This window comes from Diadema antillarum, unplaced genomic scaffold, assembly GCF_040938485.1.
Source record: "Diadema antillarum isolate AM-2024a unplaced genomic scaffold, OU_Dant_1.0 seq00000613_RagTag, whole genome shotgun sequence".
Taxonomy (NCBI): Eukaryota; Metazoa; Echinodermata; class Echinoidea; order Diadematoida; family Diadematidae; genus Diadema; species Diadema antillarum.
The window spans coordinates 128402-146176 of NW_027271538.1; the positions used below are offsets into that span (position 1 = coordinate 128402).

The 17775-nt window shown below is 38.5% G+C and overlaps 1 protein-coding gene across 1 annotated transcript in view; it reads right to left on the bottom strand.

Moving 5' to 3' along the window:
* Positions 1-12752, bottom strand: part of LOC139735952 (uncharacterized) — a gene marked incomplete at its 3' end in the record, with an annotated part of 140507 nt that extends 127755 nt beyond the window's left edge. The window contains exons 1-2 of the mRNA XM_071646705.1: positions 12721-12752; positions 7658-7941 (exon numbers count right to left, since the gene is read on the bottom strand). Of these exons, the coding sequence (XP_071502806.1) occupies positions 7658-7772 (115 nt within the window). The remainder of the gene's footprint in view (positions 1-7657; positions 7942-12720) is intronic.
* Positions 12753-17775: the final 5023 nt, after the last annotated feature.

A 17775-nucleotide genomic window follows, 5' to 3' on the forward strand; every position in this document is an offset into this window, starting at 1 on the left:
CAATATCAATGGATTCTTGAAACTGTAGTTGCCTAATGGTTAATCAGGTAAACTTGTGATGATGATGCTCATTCACAAATCGGGGCTGCCAACATTCACACATCAAAATCACGGCAGTTTCAAATTGAGCAATCCACAAACTGCTTGTGTGCGATATAACTCCCAAATCAGGGAAACTTTTGCATGGAATTTAATTAGCCAGTTCGTAATTAGCTCATGTGCACGTTGGTACAAATGACCTTTCTTTTTTCTCAGTTGGTTAGGCACTTCACTCGTATTCAAAGCAACATAATGCCTACTGGTAATTTTGCCAGGTGTAACAATTTATGGAATTCATATTAAACAAAAAATGATCTCGCACAGTGAGACCAGGTGACCAGAATGGTCCGTCAAAAAACCCTCGGGGGGGGGGGGGGGGGGGGGGGGGAAGCATCCATTTCTTTGTTTTGTATTGAATGCATTAAAACATGTTTTTATTCGTATTGCCAAATACCAGGTTTGCTGTCAGGTGGATGTAAAGGTAAGTATCATTTACAAGGGTTGCATGAATAAACATTTTATGACAGATGCTTATCTCAGTGAATTTAAAAAACCATCATGCGTGTTGGTACGAATGACCTTGTTCTGCTCATGCGCAAAGTAGAACTACGAACTGGCTTACTGGTATTCCTTTTTCATGTCGTGAAGAGATGTCAGTTTCTTCAGGGTGCCTTGATTCTGCAGTCCGAACCAGGGGGCCTTGGACATTAATCAGTTTAACAAATTTGATGCTCTGGCAAAACTCCTGAAGATTACACTGACGAGCTGTTAAATGGGAAAATAAATCATACCGATAATGATATGATATACTCAAGGCAATTATGTACAATATTCAATCACCCTCTTGACCTGTTATGAGTAATCACAGCAAAGCAGGTAAATATTGAAATTGTCTATCATGAGTAAATACTGTCTACCGTGATCTTGGCAGCAATGGTGATAAGGAAAACCAAACTGGTGTTACTTGAACATTGCAAGCAAAGAATTCCATGATAATCTTATTGGATACAACTGATTCTGATTAAGCTTGTATCATTCATTCCATTTCATCTGTAAATACTTTTCAGTCAACTATACCTATACCATGGCTCGACACTAACTTTTTTGTTTGGTGGCCCGATGGGGCCACCAAAATCCTAAATTTCAAATTTTTGGTGGCCCGAGAGAAAAATTTGGTGTCCCCCCAAAAAAAAACAACAATAAAAAACATTAAAAGTCCTTTTCTTTATGAGTCAAATATTTAAGTTTATGATAGTAAGAATTAGAAGTTGGACATATCTACTCATAAATAAACTTCAACAAACTTGCAACACTCACTCTCAGGCACTCATTCAGTCCTTTTCATCCATCCTTTAAACAAATTTAACTACTAATTTCTGGCGCAAAAAGTTAAGAATTTATTGACATACTTTTCAAAAAATTTTGGTGGCCTGAGGCGGGCCATCAAATTTGCCCTTTTTTGAAATTTGGTGGCCCGACTTTCATTTTTGGTGGCCCCGGGCCACCGGGCCACCGTTAGTGTCGAGCCCTGCCTATAATGTGGAATTGCATTTTGCATGTCAATCTGGCACCAATGTCTTTTTGACATGGCATACAAACCACATTGCCGTTATGGCAGTTGTTGATTAATCAAAGTCTCTCTGGCGCTGAAGTCCTCCATTTCAAAAAATGCATTTTAAACCACAAAGACAAATAGCACGGCAAGAAATAGCTTTTAAACCAATGGGTAATGCTTTCAAAGTCATGGCATCTCCTTCTTGCTCGTCCCTATAGCTTTTTATGATGTTTGCTTTGGCATTTTATCTGTTCTTGTTTCACCAAAAGTCTAAAGTTAAAGGGGATTGCCCTCTGCAAGAGTATGGAGTACACTCAAACTATGAGAGAAGCACTTAAATTCAACAGAAATGTTGCCAACCTCCAGAAAATGGCAAATTGTAAATGACAGGCAGCACTTTTTTCTTAACTATTATTTTCGTCCAAAGTTTCACCTAAATTCTCCTTAATTATGATGTATTTTATCCACATGCATGCCATCAAGTTCATTAGAATGAAATCCATAATTTTCAACCAGGCCATAGAGTCTGAAAAGGCAGGCACATATTCAAAATTGACATGGGCAGAAAATGCATGCATGGTGTAGAGATTCCCCCCCCCCCCCCCTGCTTTTTGGATGCGTTTAGGTGTACGTAGGGGGATGAGTACAGCACTGCAAGACTGAGTATGTGATACTTTTGATGAGTAGGCCCACATCGTACTATACACCTGCTGTTTTGGTTTCATATGATTTTAATTCATTTCTAGATTCTTAACTGTTTGGCTGAGGTTCAATGTTCTGACGCCCTAGACATTTGAACAACCACAGCGATGCTAAAATCACATTGTGGGACTTCGATGACTCTGAATAACAGCTAAACCAGCACCTGAAAAACACTGTTCCACAAAAGGGGGGTGTGCAGACATAAAGATGTTGTATTATATTAAAGGCACTGCTCAGGAATGTTTCCTAATATTTGGTGTTATGATTAAGTCTTGATTAGATGGTCCTACATGTACATACAACCAGAGTCTTGCTATTATTATTGTGCTAGTATGAAACTTACAAACAAAAAAGAGTTGGCCGTTAAGAAAATGATTTAATTTTAAGTATTATGATATTCTTTCATAGATCAAGTGACAGTGACAGCCTAGGCCTAATTCTCCAAACTTTGATACTCTAGTCTGTACGGTTTGTTTTCAGGCATTGGAACATTATCACTAACAGAGCTTCATAAGTCTGCAAAATTTGACAAGATTTCTAAAATCGAGCCAGCTCAATTTCAAACATATTCTTGAACTGACAAAGAGGCATCCATTTTTAGTCACTTCTCCGATCAATAATTTGCGGTTTATAGTAGAGAAAAGGATGTATACATGTACACAGCTAGCAGTAAAATCATTATTGTCATTATTTCAATTCTATTACTTAATCATTACCACAACTTTTCTTGGTCAAATGCTTCTTTTCTTGTTATTTACAAATACCATCCTGGTTAATGTCCTATTCTTTTCCCTCTTTTTCCTATATATTTGTTACTGTCATGGTTAATTTTTGAAGCACACATACAAACTGCACCTTCACTGCTCAGTCACAGTTCAAAATATTTGTATTGTTTCTTTGCACAGAATTCCTTTGTCCAGTATTTGTGTTTATTTCATAGGGGGTTGAATGAACACTATAAAGGTACCTTATACCTAGAGTGAAATCTACATCATTCAGCTCCAGAATATCTTGCTTATACTGCATGGAACATGTGGAACACATACCAAATGTATACATGTATTCAGGTGTGCTTCACAATTCAGCACAATAGCTATCAGCACGTAACAATGTGTGTGTGTGTGTGAATATTCCATTTTCTTCATAGACATCGTGCATCAGCGACATTCACACATTTGAGAGTGTGTATGTGTGGGGGCAGTACACACACTGCCACAGCAGGCACTTAAAGGTCAATGAATGTCTGAAAACTGCACAAGCTCAATCCTGTGTATGTGTGTAAGTTATCGCCAGTGTCTGGAAAGAGTACGAGAGAAGGCAGGGCCCATTTTTGGGCAGTTACTAATCAATACTCTCTACAGGTGACTTTGAAGAGCTTCCAGTATCCCCCCCACACCCCATCACCACCACCACCATCACCATCCCTATCCCCACTCCAACCACCAACCCCATCCTCCTTGTCCATTCTGCCTTCTTGGGGAATAAAATTTTAAGAAAGAAAAAAAGAAGAAGAAAGAACAATGATTTTGGTTTCATCAACTTTGCTCAAAGGTTTCTGGTATATTTTGTATGCTTGCATGTCCATCCATCTGCAGCTAATGTTTGTGAGTGTAAGTGTGGGTTGGGATGGGGGAAGAGGAAATAGGGTGGTATACCCTGGGACTTTCATAATATGATATGCCAGATAACTTTGAACTGAACTGAAGGTGTATTCAAAAGTCTGCTAGCGTCACATGATATGTACTACATTCCACTCAACAAATCAGGGAACATTTCTCTACAAGGGGTTTGGGGGGGGGGGGGGGGGGATAGACAGATGCAAAATCATGCCACTTCAGTCATTCCCTAGTCCAAAGCAAAAGGCTTCCATTTCCATGTGCACCAGACATACATCAAGTATATTTATAGCATCATTGCCAGAACAGGGAGAGATTCAAAAACATGTCGGGGGCCTCCATGTTTTTTCCTCCAAGATGTCTTGTCAACCTCAGACAAAACCTGATTCTCTGTAGACTATCAAAAAATGTAGGAAATGAATGGGGAAAAAATCCAGCCCATATTTTTCCATGGCCTACTTGTTTCAATTTCTGACATATCAAGATTCTTCTTTTTTTTTCCATTGACAATGCACAGGGCCTATATAGGCTTAGGCCTACATGTTCTTTTTTTGTTTTGTTTTTTGTTTTTTGTTTTGTTTTGTTTTGTTGTTGTTGTTTTTTTGTTTTTTTGGTTTTTTTTTTTGGTTTTTTTTTTTTTTTGGGGGGGGGGGGGGTTGGTTTGATCTAACCACTCTACTGGATGCAACCATTATTTGCTCTTTTTAATGGGTTCTTAAACAGCAACCCAGACATAAGAAAAGGAACAAGTGATACAATCAGTGTGTACATCCAAAAAAAAAAACATAAAATAACAAATAAATCATACCAGCCACACACTCAAATATGTGGACAGCTGGCATCTATAGAAGATGCACACATCACACACTCCTGAAAATTATTTACCAACAGGGAGGATAACTTTTTCTACTTTAAATACTGTCTTCAAATAAAGTTTTAATTTGAGCCAAGTTCATAATACATTTTACATATTAACCCGTTGAGGACGGACTGATTTTGCTACAACACGCATTTCCCCATAGACACCTGCCCGAGTATACTCGGGACTCGTCCTCAATGGGTTAAATGATATTTGATGAGATTTCCGATACAAGCACATGTTTTTAAATATGAGGCATATTTTCATTCCCTCGTCGTGAGTAAAATATGATGTTAACATTTAACAGATTCCTTGAGTAAGTGGGCGGGAAGATTTGTGAAATCCTCTAATCGGTGTGAAAGGAAAGCAAGTACAGTGTACCAAGAAAGGACATTGAAAAGGACACAAGACCTCGTGATTACCAATATCTTGTCAACTGTACCGACCAAAATGCACTTTGTCATTATATCTCGCGTCTCAACCCTGAGCCAATCAGTATATTCATCCCTCTGTCAACAATTGGGCACCAGACAGGCACTTACTATCTTTTAAAAGCATAATTCTCTCTTTTTTTTCGGGATGGGGTGGGGTTGTGGGAGAAGAGTGGCAACACAATATGAATTTATATCATTTTGCCTTAAGAGCTGATATTCTTTTTCAAAGTACAAAACAATAACAAAAGCAAACTGATGCCTCTGATGCCCTTAAGAACAGTCTTAAAAATCTCTTTCTTTATTCCATAATGGTAGGTCCTATGGAGATACAATGTAAATGATGTAGTCCCTATGTATTTGATATATACATGTGAAAAAGAATGGTTTTCAGGAGTGACTTTATTGTGTCACAGCTTCAACTGCGAAATAATGCAATTTACTTTCAAATTCACAGGCACAATTGTGTGTTTCAAGCTCTTTTCTTGGCAAAGAAGTTTCCCAACCGTAATTCTTTACAACATCAGAAGCAGGTCAAAAGGGTGTTGTGGTCATACACACACTTTCATAAGAGATTCTTTTTTTTTTTTTTTTTGTCTTCCAATTTGCTCATTTGAGAGAATGAACATTTTGTTGAATTTTACAGAAATGGCTTATTTGCCTGACATAGATTTCAGACAGTTTAGAATGACATCCTGGTTGCAAAATCCATATCACATCTTTAATCCCTGAATAACACAGAAACCTTGAGCGCCCTGTCTGGCTGATTATAACGGCAACAAAAGCGGTCACAAACATCTTTGATCGGAGCAGCACGTCACCCAGCCCAAATGACAGCCCACGAGGACACTCTAGATATAATGCATTTTATGTCACAGAAGAAAAAAAAAAAGAGAGAGAAGGCCATCAAGAGATGGCGCTGTTCACACTGACATCAGGCTTACATCAAGCTTCAGTGACTCTGTCAGACATTGGTCAAATCCCCAGAGGGAATTGGCCATGACAAAAAGCTATTTTGCACTAATCCTATCATTATATCTCTGGAACTTCAACAATGTCGTTTCTCATTAATTTTGATAAGAGTATTTTTCATTTTATGTCTTTTTCTTTAAGTAAGGAAAAATGGAATATATGCTTTGAAAAGCAGAGTGATTGCACAGCTGTCTCACATGACACTGACCACTAATAATGAGTTCCGAAGTTCCAAAACAGTGACTGTCCCAACACACAACTCTTCTTTTGTAAGGCGACAACCAAAGGGCTTACAATGACTACATACTAGAGTGCGAAGTATGCATGATATGCCCTGTAAAATTGCTCTTTGCGCAAAAGGGGAGCACAGGGAGACGTGAGGCGCTAGGCTCATCCCTTATGAAACACACTAGCATATGAGCAACCAAGGAGCAGCCAAGTTGTGCGTACTAGTCATCAACATATCTGCGTAAAAGTTCAAAAGTTCAAATACGCGCTGAAAAAACACAGTTCTTTGAGCGCCCAAAGTTCACCATTACTAAGTGGGTAATGGCAGCCTCCATGAAATCTCAGACACCATTGTATAGTTCGCCCTCTAGTGGTGGAGAGGAGGACAAAAATCTCTTCGGCGACAACACACTCCCTAGCCCCTGGAAGTATATCTCTTGGTCAACACTAGAGGGGGCTCTTACACAAATCTGAGCAGAGCCCTTTACCACATTTGGCTCTGAATTGGTTCCACTTACATGCAATATGAATAACCTCACTGACAAATTATCAGAGAAAATTATTTAACATGATATTAAAATGCCTTTTTAAATGAGTCCTGCTTTCCTGTTTGTTTTTTTTTTCCCAGCTTTTGGTGCTTTGGATTTGTCAAAATTGTTGGCATATACTCGAGATATATAAGCCCCATCACTGTAGGTCCTACTAAATATTATAAGGCCAATAAAGCCCTTAGAGCTTTAATTTCCCTCCATCTACCTGGTAAAACTGTTCTACAGAATTCAGTCCCACTGTATGGCATTCAACAGTTCATAAGCACAGCGGTGGGGCTTTCTTGCACAGCATAATATTTTGTGAATGTGGTCCCACCAAACGGTGTGAATGCACGACTGCTTCAGCGGTGGGCTGATTTGCCCATTTTCTCACTTTCCTCCTTTTTCTTGTCTTTCCTTTACCTTTCTTTTGTATCTTCCTTTTATTTTCGGAAAAAATTCTTAATGTTCCTCCACTAAATTTCGTTACAACTCTACACTACCCTAACCTTGCTTGCTTATGCACGGATGCATGCACTACCTGCGCCATGATCGGATGAGGTGGGGCATATTTCGCCAACTTGTCAGTGTAACATCCTTCCGCAGAAACAACCTGCAGTTTTCGAGCCAATAGTTGCCTAAAACACTGATCTGATCTGATCTGATCTGATAGATGTTCCACAATGGAGTGTTACGATCAGGTCTGTAAAAGGCGAAAATCTTACCTCTCTCTTCATCGGCATAGAGAGTATGGCATTCCCTCAGAATTTTTTCATTCAGAGAAATGGTCGCCGAATCTGTAGGATTCGCGGATTCCCGTCGTCTGACTCTTCCTGACATAATGTTCTTGAGTGTCTGGACGCAGAATTGAATGGACAGTTGTCTGTATCACTATCACCACCATACAGCTCAGCTCACGTCACTGCAGATAACCGTCTGTGCGTGGTTTGGCCTGGTTCTTCGGATAGAAGGTTGAGTGATTTCTGTTGTCGGAACAGTTATTGTCTATCTGTACCAGAAATGAAAAAGAGCAGTAAAATGCCCACTGTCAGATGTTCTGTTTAGACCTAGAGCAAAAGCAGTCTAAAATGAAATTCTGACAAGTTAGCAAGTATATATGTAGATGCCATAATGATGTATAAAAAGTACATTATAAGTGTATGTATCTCTCTTATCCAGCAAAATCATCCAGATCCAGATGGCTGCTGGTCACGACATGTATGGGCAGGTACTGTATTGAGGTTGGACTGAATTTCCCAATGGAAAAATCAGATGGCAACTGACCATACATTATGCAAACTTCTGACTGTTTCTCTTCTCTAACAATGTTTCAACACACATTCTTGTCAACACAGTGTAATTGCTCAGATTGATAAGCTGTTGCTGTTACATAGTCTAGTGTAATTATTCCCATTTGTGACAGGGTGCCAATTTGCAGTAGGGGCTGTTTCATTCATTGATAAACTAGAAATGTCGCTACGGCGACTGATGCCTCCGCCATAATGCATGATTCTCCCAATAGGTGTATAGTACAATGTCTTCACAATGTGTGATGACAGTTTCACATTACTGGCAAAATATCGAAATAACAGGTTTGTCAGAAATATCTTGAATGTTCACTTTCCACGAATTGGGTTTGCTATAATTGTCTATTAAAGAGTGCAGGTACACATATTTGGGAATTGAAAATTTTTACTTGACTTCTGACCGACCTTTATAGGTTTATGCATGTGAGTATAATTTTCAAGGTATGAAGAAAGAGTGTAATTACAGTACAAAATATATCTTTTTTTTCATTTAAACCTGACCTTTGACCCTTAACCTTTGACCTTTGACCTTCTGGCTGGAAATTTCCAAGAGAATCTCCATTAAGTAATACATGTACATATATTAAATTTTAAAACTAATAATGCAATCATTGCATATATATACTAGTATATGAGGGAAATAGTAACATTTTGAGGAGTTGACTTTGACCTTTGACCTCCTGACCCATGGCCCCTAAATTCCCTAGATAATCCCTGCAAGTCAGTACATGCATATGTACCAAGTTCCATGAAGATACATTGAACCATTTGCGAGAAAAGTGATATTGCAACATTTTCACCTAACCTTTGACCTTTTGACCTTTGACCTTATGACATGAAACTCTCTCTGGAGAATCTTTACGCAGTAGTACATGTCTACACTAAGTTTCAAGAAAATAACTGCGGGCATCGCATAGATATGGGGGAAATAGCAACATTTTTAGCATTTGACCTCGACCTTTTGACCTTTGACCTCTTGTCAATGTCACTAAAATCTACTCAACTAATTGTCCCATCATACATCATCCTTGGACCAAGTTTGGTGAAAGCTGGTTCATCCAGTTTTGAGGTATCACGTAAACAGATAAATTTTAGGATTTGACCTTGATCTTTGACCTTTGACCTCTGTCCAATTTCACTGAAAAACTAATCAAGTAATTGTCCTATCATACATCATCCTCCAACAAAGTTTGGTGAGATTTGCTCCATCCAGTCTTGAGTTATCGCGTAAACGGATACAATTTCATGATTTGACCTTGACCTTTGACCTTTGACCTTTAGCCGATTTCACCCAAAATCTAATCAAATCATTGCCCCATCATACTTGGACTAAGTTTGGTAAAATTCCAGCAAATATTACTCAAGTTATCGCGTAAACGAAAGCGGACGGACGTACGTACGTACGGACGTACGTACGGACGGACGGACGGACGGACAACCCGAAAACATAATGCCTCCGGCACCACTTCGTGGCGGAGGCATAAAAAATGCTCAATCAGGTGTGAGATCTTTAGAGTACAGTACCCTCACTTCCCAAAACATTTGCAAGTAACTCCTGCTTTTGGTCTTAACCCATTGAGGATGGACTGATTTTGCTGCAACACACATTTCCCTTTAACAGAACCCCTGCCCGAGAATACTCGGAAGTCGTCCTCAAAAGGTTATAAAGTGGGACTATGCACACTTGACTCTTGTATGTAAGCTGTTTTATCGATCAATAAAACTGCCCCTACCACAAATAGCTATCCTGTTGCATACAACAGGGATAGTTACTTTATGGTTTGTAGCTACATTGTATGCCTGAGACTTTCATGGTAGGCCTAAAGATAAGTACCTGGTAAATTATTGCTAGATTCTCTGGATAACAGAGCACTGCAGAAGATTAGACTACTGTAAAAGTGAATATTTTCGCATTGTTGAAATCTTCAAGCATTTCATGCAACCAGAAGCTAATGCAAAAACATAAGCACGACCGGTGCATATTTTTGTATGCAATATTTTTCAATACTAAGCAGTAGTTGATGTCTCGATTCCGCAGAATTAAAAAACCCATGAAACTCATCTTACTCGGCAGAGCACAACAAATTACTGGGGCGAAAACATCTCCTTTTACAGTAGTCAAAACCTTGTGGAAACGGTGCACTTGTTGCTGAGGAAAGTCCCAAGTTCATGTCAATGCAAGGGCTACGGCATATGACACATCAATACAGTGAAGAATCCAAGGTATTACTCACAATCATACAGTAGCTCTATAATTTACTTGTGCTTCACATACATGTACAATGTCCGTATAAATGCATGGTGATGGTGATGTTAGACTCTTGATGTCCGTATAAACGCCTTTTCTTTTTTGATGAACTATGCAGATTTTCAAAAACTGTGTGGATGTGTTGTGTACTATACTGTATCACATTTTATCTTTGAATCTCAAATCAGAACAAAATTTGACTATTAAGAAGATACAGCATGATACAAAAACTTTTAGTACATATTTCTCTGGACGCAGACATAGTCATTTCACTACAAGAGGTGGAACTACATGTATAGGCAAGCATGGTATTTCCGGACACCATGGTATTACTGGACATACACATTTTTGCGTACTAATGACATTCTGTACACGCGAGACTTCGTAGATTAGCCTAACAGAACTTTGTGTGGACTGAAATTGCAAAAAACGTGACATAGAAATGTAAAAACACGAAGAAATTCACATTTTATCTCAAATTTACAGTTGAGTGACCCGCACCTCGTCATAGTTAATATATTATGCATGTTTGAATCACATTTCACGACTGAAATTCTATGAAATCCCATTCACATACAGGAAAAATGCTGAAGATTCCAATAGAACCAAAAGTTCACTGATCGATTTCGGAAATTTAAGTAGCTATCATCCTCAGACGCGAAAGATGCAGAATACAAATGTAGTTGTGCGTTAAGGGGCCCGCAACTCGTAATCCGCGCGTGCAGCTCCCATAGACAAAGCACGTAAACTAGAAGTAGAGTCTAAACAGTTGTCGATTTCTCAGAAGGTTTTATTGCGTGAACTGTTCGAAATGTTCAAGACAGACATTTTATTTACCGTAAAATACAAAATTTGAGCCTCATTTGCCGATTTTTTCTTGTCATCCGCTTGGTGAGAATGTACACAGTGACTTGTGGGATGAATTATGATTCTGGTGCAAGGACTAGGTGCGAAAGACCTCGATTATTCGATTACGAAAATCGCGTCCGATAATACAATGCGATTTTGCACCACGCAAAAAACAACTATTTTAGAGGGGTATGTTTGAAGCATATTTTCTAAAAACTGGAACGAACAATTGGCATAAGTTGGCTGAATTCGTAATTTCCAGGAGTCTGTGAATATAGTGTTGTTATTTTTAGCCCAAATTTCATCCTCTGAGTACGGAATTCAAAGCCACAAAAAAAAGCGTCCCGTAATTGGATCTAACATTACCACCCTATGATGTATGATGTAGTCCAATGTTCACATTTCCAAACAGAATTGTTTTCTTCCGATGACATATTAAAAATGAGTCTTCAATTTTATTCACAGTATGACAATAATATAAGTCATAATTTCCACTCCAGAAGTAATTTTAGTGATTTTTACATAGGTTCCTAATGCTTCAGGCTAGGGCCTATGTTCTTAATATAGAATCCTAGACAAGTAGACCACGTGTAGATCTACAGCTGTAGGTCTAACAAATGCTACATGCAGATGTAACTAGATAAAACACATAATGACATAAAAATAAATTATGTGTTGGCATTAACAAAAAAAGAAAAAATATCTTTGAACGGGTAGACATAAATGTCTTTTGAAAAAAAAAAAAATTAGTTTCTAAATTGGAACACAATTTCTTATCATATCAATTTGATATGACTCCTGTTTTTTTTCCTGAATACTTTCCAGGGTAAAACAAAGGTGTTTTGATTTTCATTTTTTCACCCTGGCCTTCATGTGCCTTAGAATAATTAACGTTAAATTAGATTTCGAACATGTTATAGCTTCAAACCTTGGTAACTTTTTTTTTTCTTCCTTCATGGTCATGGAATTGCCCCTTCTGTTTGTGACTAGCTCGACAGAATTAAAGATCCGTCTGTCCGGAGGATCAAAGAGTCTTTTATCTATTCATTTTGTTTATTTATTCTTTTTTTTTTGGGGGGGGGGGGGGGGACGTTATCACCTAATTGGTATTGCTCTTCTCCTGAGAGGGGATTCCGTGAAGCCAGACGCAGTCTCCGCGGAACATGTCCCCGACGACCGCCACCAGATACAGACCGATCTTTCGGTCAAGTGACTAGCCTACTCAGAATGTTCTTTTACTGGATATAAGAAATAGCATGAGCCCTACCGTACCGATAGTCTAGGTCCGTCTGGAACCCAATCTTGTCATTCTAGAGAAAGATGAAATGCTTGAAAACACCAACACCTGATGCTGCAGTGTCCACGTGGATGACGTTCAACCTACCGGCAATTTCACACTTTGAAGTTTGACACGTCAATGCGATGCTACTCGCCCCATACCCAGCAGTACACCAAAAGAAGTACACGGGGCAACGCCAAAACCAGTCTCACAGAAGATACTTTCGATCGCATTTGTACCACGCACGTCAAACCAACCAGGGAGGTCATCCGAATAGTCTGCAATTATCAGACCATAATAATTATGTGATTATGAATATAAAACGTCGAAAGTTAAAAACATATTCATTAATGTAACCTGCGTATTGGAATATCAAATAAACCAGATAGTGAACAGCACTCCAACGAAAAGAAACAATTAGAACATTTCTGCATACAGAAAAAAAAAAACACAGAGTAAAGATTATTTGATGGCAGAATTAGGCTGAGCCATATATTACATAATTACCACATAGATTATATGAGATAAATTTTTTGAAATTGGCTTCATTAATCTAGAACTAATTGAGAAAAAAAAATGCATTGCAACACATCTGGAACATTGACGATTATTTTCTGCATTGCAGTTGATAAATTTCCACAGTTTTTAATTGGTGTGTAGTAATGATTTGATATCAATAATGATAACAGTAACGCTAATAAAGATAATTAGTATGATCTTATTTACCCAGGTCAGCCACTTCACTGTTCCATCACAGGATCCTGCCAGGCAGGATCACACTATCACCAGAATTTCAGATACGAAAGTTGGGCCTAAGGCCCGGGGACATTGTAAGCCGCTCATCTGTCACTGGATGAACACAGCCGGACCAGGATTCGAAGCCAAAATCTTCAACATTAAATTTACAAATCCAACACATGCCCTATGTAATATTTCCATTTCAACTCTCTTCATATGTTTATTTTCCTTTTGTAAGAAAAAAAATAATCAAAATAAAAGAAATTAATGATGATCGAAATAGCAAGCATTTCAATATCACATCATGACAGCAGATGCGAAATGGTGGGGGAGGTAGTGGGAGAGGTGTCTACCACGAATGTATCCTGTGATATAACCCCAATCACCCTTTTTTACTTGTTTATCTATTCAGTTCCATTCAATTTTGTACCGAAGGCTGTATGATATAAACTAGGACAACTACCAAAGTAACAAAATTGTATAATTTGACACAGTTACCCAAATGAAGATATTTTACACACTTACACACACACACACATACTACTACTTCTTTTGGTGTACTGCTGGGGCGAGTAGCATCGCATCTACGACGTGTCAAACTTCAAAGTGTGAAATTGCCGGTAGGTTGAACGTCATCCACGTGGACACTGCAGCATCAGGGTCCCGTTGCATAAAACTTTTTTAGCAACCGTAAAAAATTCAGGTTGGGATTTGCCCAACCTGAATTTTTTAAGGTTGCTAACCTAAGAATGTAAAATCCGTTGCACAAAAACTCTGATTGGGAGCTTCCAACCGGAATTTTGTGATTTCAACCGGAAAAAAATCCGGTTGGAGTTTTATGCAATGGGCCCCAGGTGTTGGTGTTTTCAAAACACACACACACACACACACACACACACACACACACACATTTCATTTAATAAACCATACCATACCATACCATACCATACCATACCACACACGCACACACTCACACAGGACACACACACACACACACATAGAGGACACACACACACTGAAAATGTCTCATGGCCTGATCATGCGCTCAGAGGGTAGTAAACTGTCATTGTGACGAATAATGATCAAAGAAATATAATTCATTCATTTTTTCATGCATTTATTCATTCATTTACTTTTTTTTTCATTTCCAACAGAAAGCATTGGACCCCGACCTGCCAAAAATATCGAAAATCCTTCATAAAATCCATAAAAATTTCCAGATCACTACCAAAATTTAATCATCTCTTCTTTGTGTCAGTTTCAAGCTTTCCTGCAAGTTTCAACCTTTCCTGCACGTTTCAAGTTTCAAATAGAGATATGCTACTTTGAGTTAGCCCCGCCATCCATTTCAAGCTTCCGTCCTACCTTCGGCCCCATACATTTCAACACTGGCTTTATCGCTCACAATGGTCGGGTCTCCTGCATACACTTATCTCTGTACATTACCGAAAATACTATTTATCTTATTATGTTTCTGTACATACTGCTCAATACAATTGTTTATGTGTATCTATTATTGAGTCTAACGTTATATTATCATTCTAAATCATCACTGCACTTATTCTTTGTCTTTGTGCTTTTGAAATTTGTATTCAATTTGTATTAGATTAAATGCGGAAATAAATCAAATCAAAACAAAATCAAATCCAAATTGTGGATGACTAAATGTGAAAAAAAAACCACCTAAACAAGTTCTCAACTTCATCATGAACAGTTTCGCATGGATCATTGTTTTTTAAGAATTAAAAGGACTAACATAAAGATGATTAATCAAAAAAAAGAGAAAGAATTAATGACTGAAGCAAACAGAAAAGCAAAAAGAAAGAAAAGACAAAGTGAAGGGGAGAGAAATAAAGAAAGATAGGCCTAAATCTAAGCTAACAAATAATGAACATAGACCCCCCCAAAAAAAAAAAAAAATTAGGCGTAAAATGTAGTGACTATATGAGTCTAGATTGTAGACTATCCTACTTGTCAGACCAGCGACACGCAATGACAGTACGAGGAGTCCACCTGTTGCGCAATCGCGTGCTTTATGCTCTTGACACCGTCATTCTCAAGCAAGGGGTTCCACGTAGAATACGCTAAATAAATAAATAAATAAATAAATAAATAAATAAATAAATAAATAAATAAATAAATAAATAAATAAATAAATAAATAAATAAATAAATAAATAAATAAATGAATAAATAAACACATAAATAAATAAATAAATAAAACACTCCCACATTTTTTCTTTAATATGCTATAATAAAATCAATTTGCAAAATTCAGAGACGAGCCTTACGCAAGATCTTTATTCAATAGGCCTTTGGAGTCCTTTGAAAACGTGGGCAAACTCAAATTGCACGGTTATCACGCTTCTAATTGCCTTTATGTTTGTTATGCCTCGTTCAGTATCATCCGTCATTACCATAAAAGTCATTCATCTAATGTCCCAGTCACATAGACATCCCGGATCACCCCGGACCACCCCGGATCTGATCCGGGGAGAGATCCGTGTTGACGCCGGGAGTCCAACACGGCAACTTTTGGAGGTCAAAAACATCCGACGTCATCCGGGGATTGCCGTGTTGGCAGAGCAATCCGGGGTGGTCCGTGTGGCTGCCGTGTAGCTGCCGTGTTGATCCGTGTAGATGCCGTGTTTGTCCGTGTAGACGCCGCGCTCTTCCGGCCTTATCCGTGTAGCTCCCGTGTTGATACCGTGTGTACAATCATACCAAAATCCCGGATCTCCCCGGATCTCCCCGGATCACCGTGTAGATCCTTGAGCATCCGTGTTTATATGTGATTGGGGCATAATATCACAACCCTTGCTACAGATAGATATTGCTCATGTTGCTTCACAAAATTCTTACCATGATTACTATTATGTAGAACATGTGGAGAACTTGGGTGTATTCCTTTAATTTGAAAAACAACAATATGAGAAAGTTGGAGAAACGTTTATAAAGAATTGAGTATCTGAATATAAGAACGACCCAAGTCCATGGAAGACCATTTCGAGTAAACTTAAAAAAAACCTTCATATCTTTTTTATATGTCCAATGTATGTTTAACTGTGATGGGAAGGCAACATTGCATATACAAATTAGAACACATATTATTATGACAATTAACATTTACATTAATTGTGGAGAGGCCATTTTGTGTGATGGACTTGGGTCGTTCTTTGAATCATATGAACTTGGGTCGTTCTTTGATTCATATACATGATATTCTGCTATAGAGATGAGAGAAGGATGAGAGAGGGCGCTATAATATGAATGACCCAAGTCCTTCATTCTTACATTCATAAAAGATTTAACTCATTCATTTCAGGCACTTCCGGGGATAATTAAGATTTATCATTTATACACAAGATGAGTCGATGCATAAGCTACAATTTCCCATGTCAAACTGAATTTGGCCAAAAATTGGACTTGGGTCGTTCTTATATTTAGGTCTTCAATTCACTACGCACCATAATCTTTCCATCTAAAACAATCAAGCTTTTACTTTGGCAGAGCTACCAAGTCTCACGCATTCTGCGTGAGACTTAAGCATTTAGGGACCATCTCACGATCTCACCCATGACACCCATTTTTCTCACGCATCGGGCGAAGTCTGCAACTTGGGCCTATAATAATGAGCATAGCTCAAAAGATTAAAGTGATAGTTGCAATTGAAGGTATATTTCCCTTTTGTCTTTCAAAATAAGCAAAAAATAGCCACTTACGAATGCACCTGATCGCACCATTAAGAGCTAAAAATTGAAAAAGCTCCCTACTGTGGGAGGCCACAGGGGGAAAAACCCCTCCCACATCCTCGCTCATTCGCATTCGCATGCCTAGATGCCGAGTCATGAGAATCTCACTTATGATTTTTTTTTTTTTTTTTTTTTTTTACTTGGCATCCCTGCTTTGGGGGCCGCGCACATTCACCCATGCCAGGCAAGCAGAAATTGAGAAAAAGACAATCAGACAAAATATGTAGATTCAGTGTTGGCTGTTGTTTTGAAATCCACAGAGTCGTGATTCAGGACTGACCCATTATGATTTGATCATGGGGTTTATAGGGCCTATTCTATGAGCATTTTAATAGGCCTACACTCAGCAGGTAGGTCATACCAAGCAGGTTTAACCTCCTTGGTCATACAAGAAATTTAACGCACACTATCCTAACGGAGAAACCATGTGGAAGAAATGAGCATAGATTATGCATTTTCTAATTATTTCGTCTGTTTCATGTCAGCCTGGATATCATAGAGCCTAGAGGCTCTCGCCGTCTCATGCACCTCGGGTTTGATTATTGACAGGATCAAGTTATGCTAATGACATAGCCGTTGTCGTTCTTGACTTTTGTGAACTTTCCGTTCTTGCTTCTTCTTTCTTCTCCTTTTCTTATACTCTTTTATGGGCAGGACATAAACTGGAACAG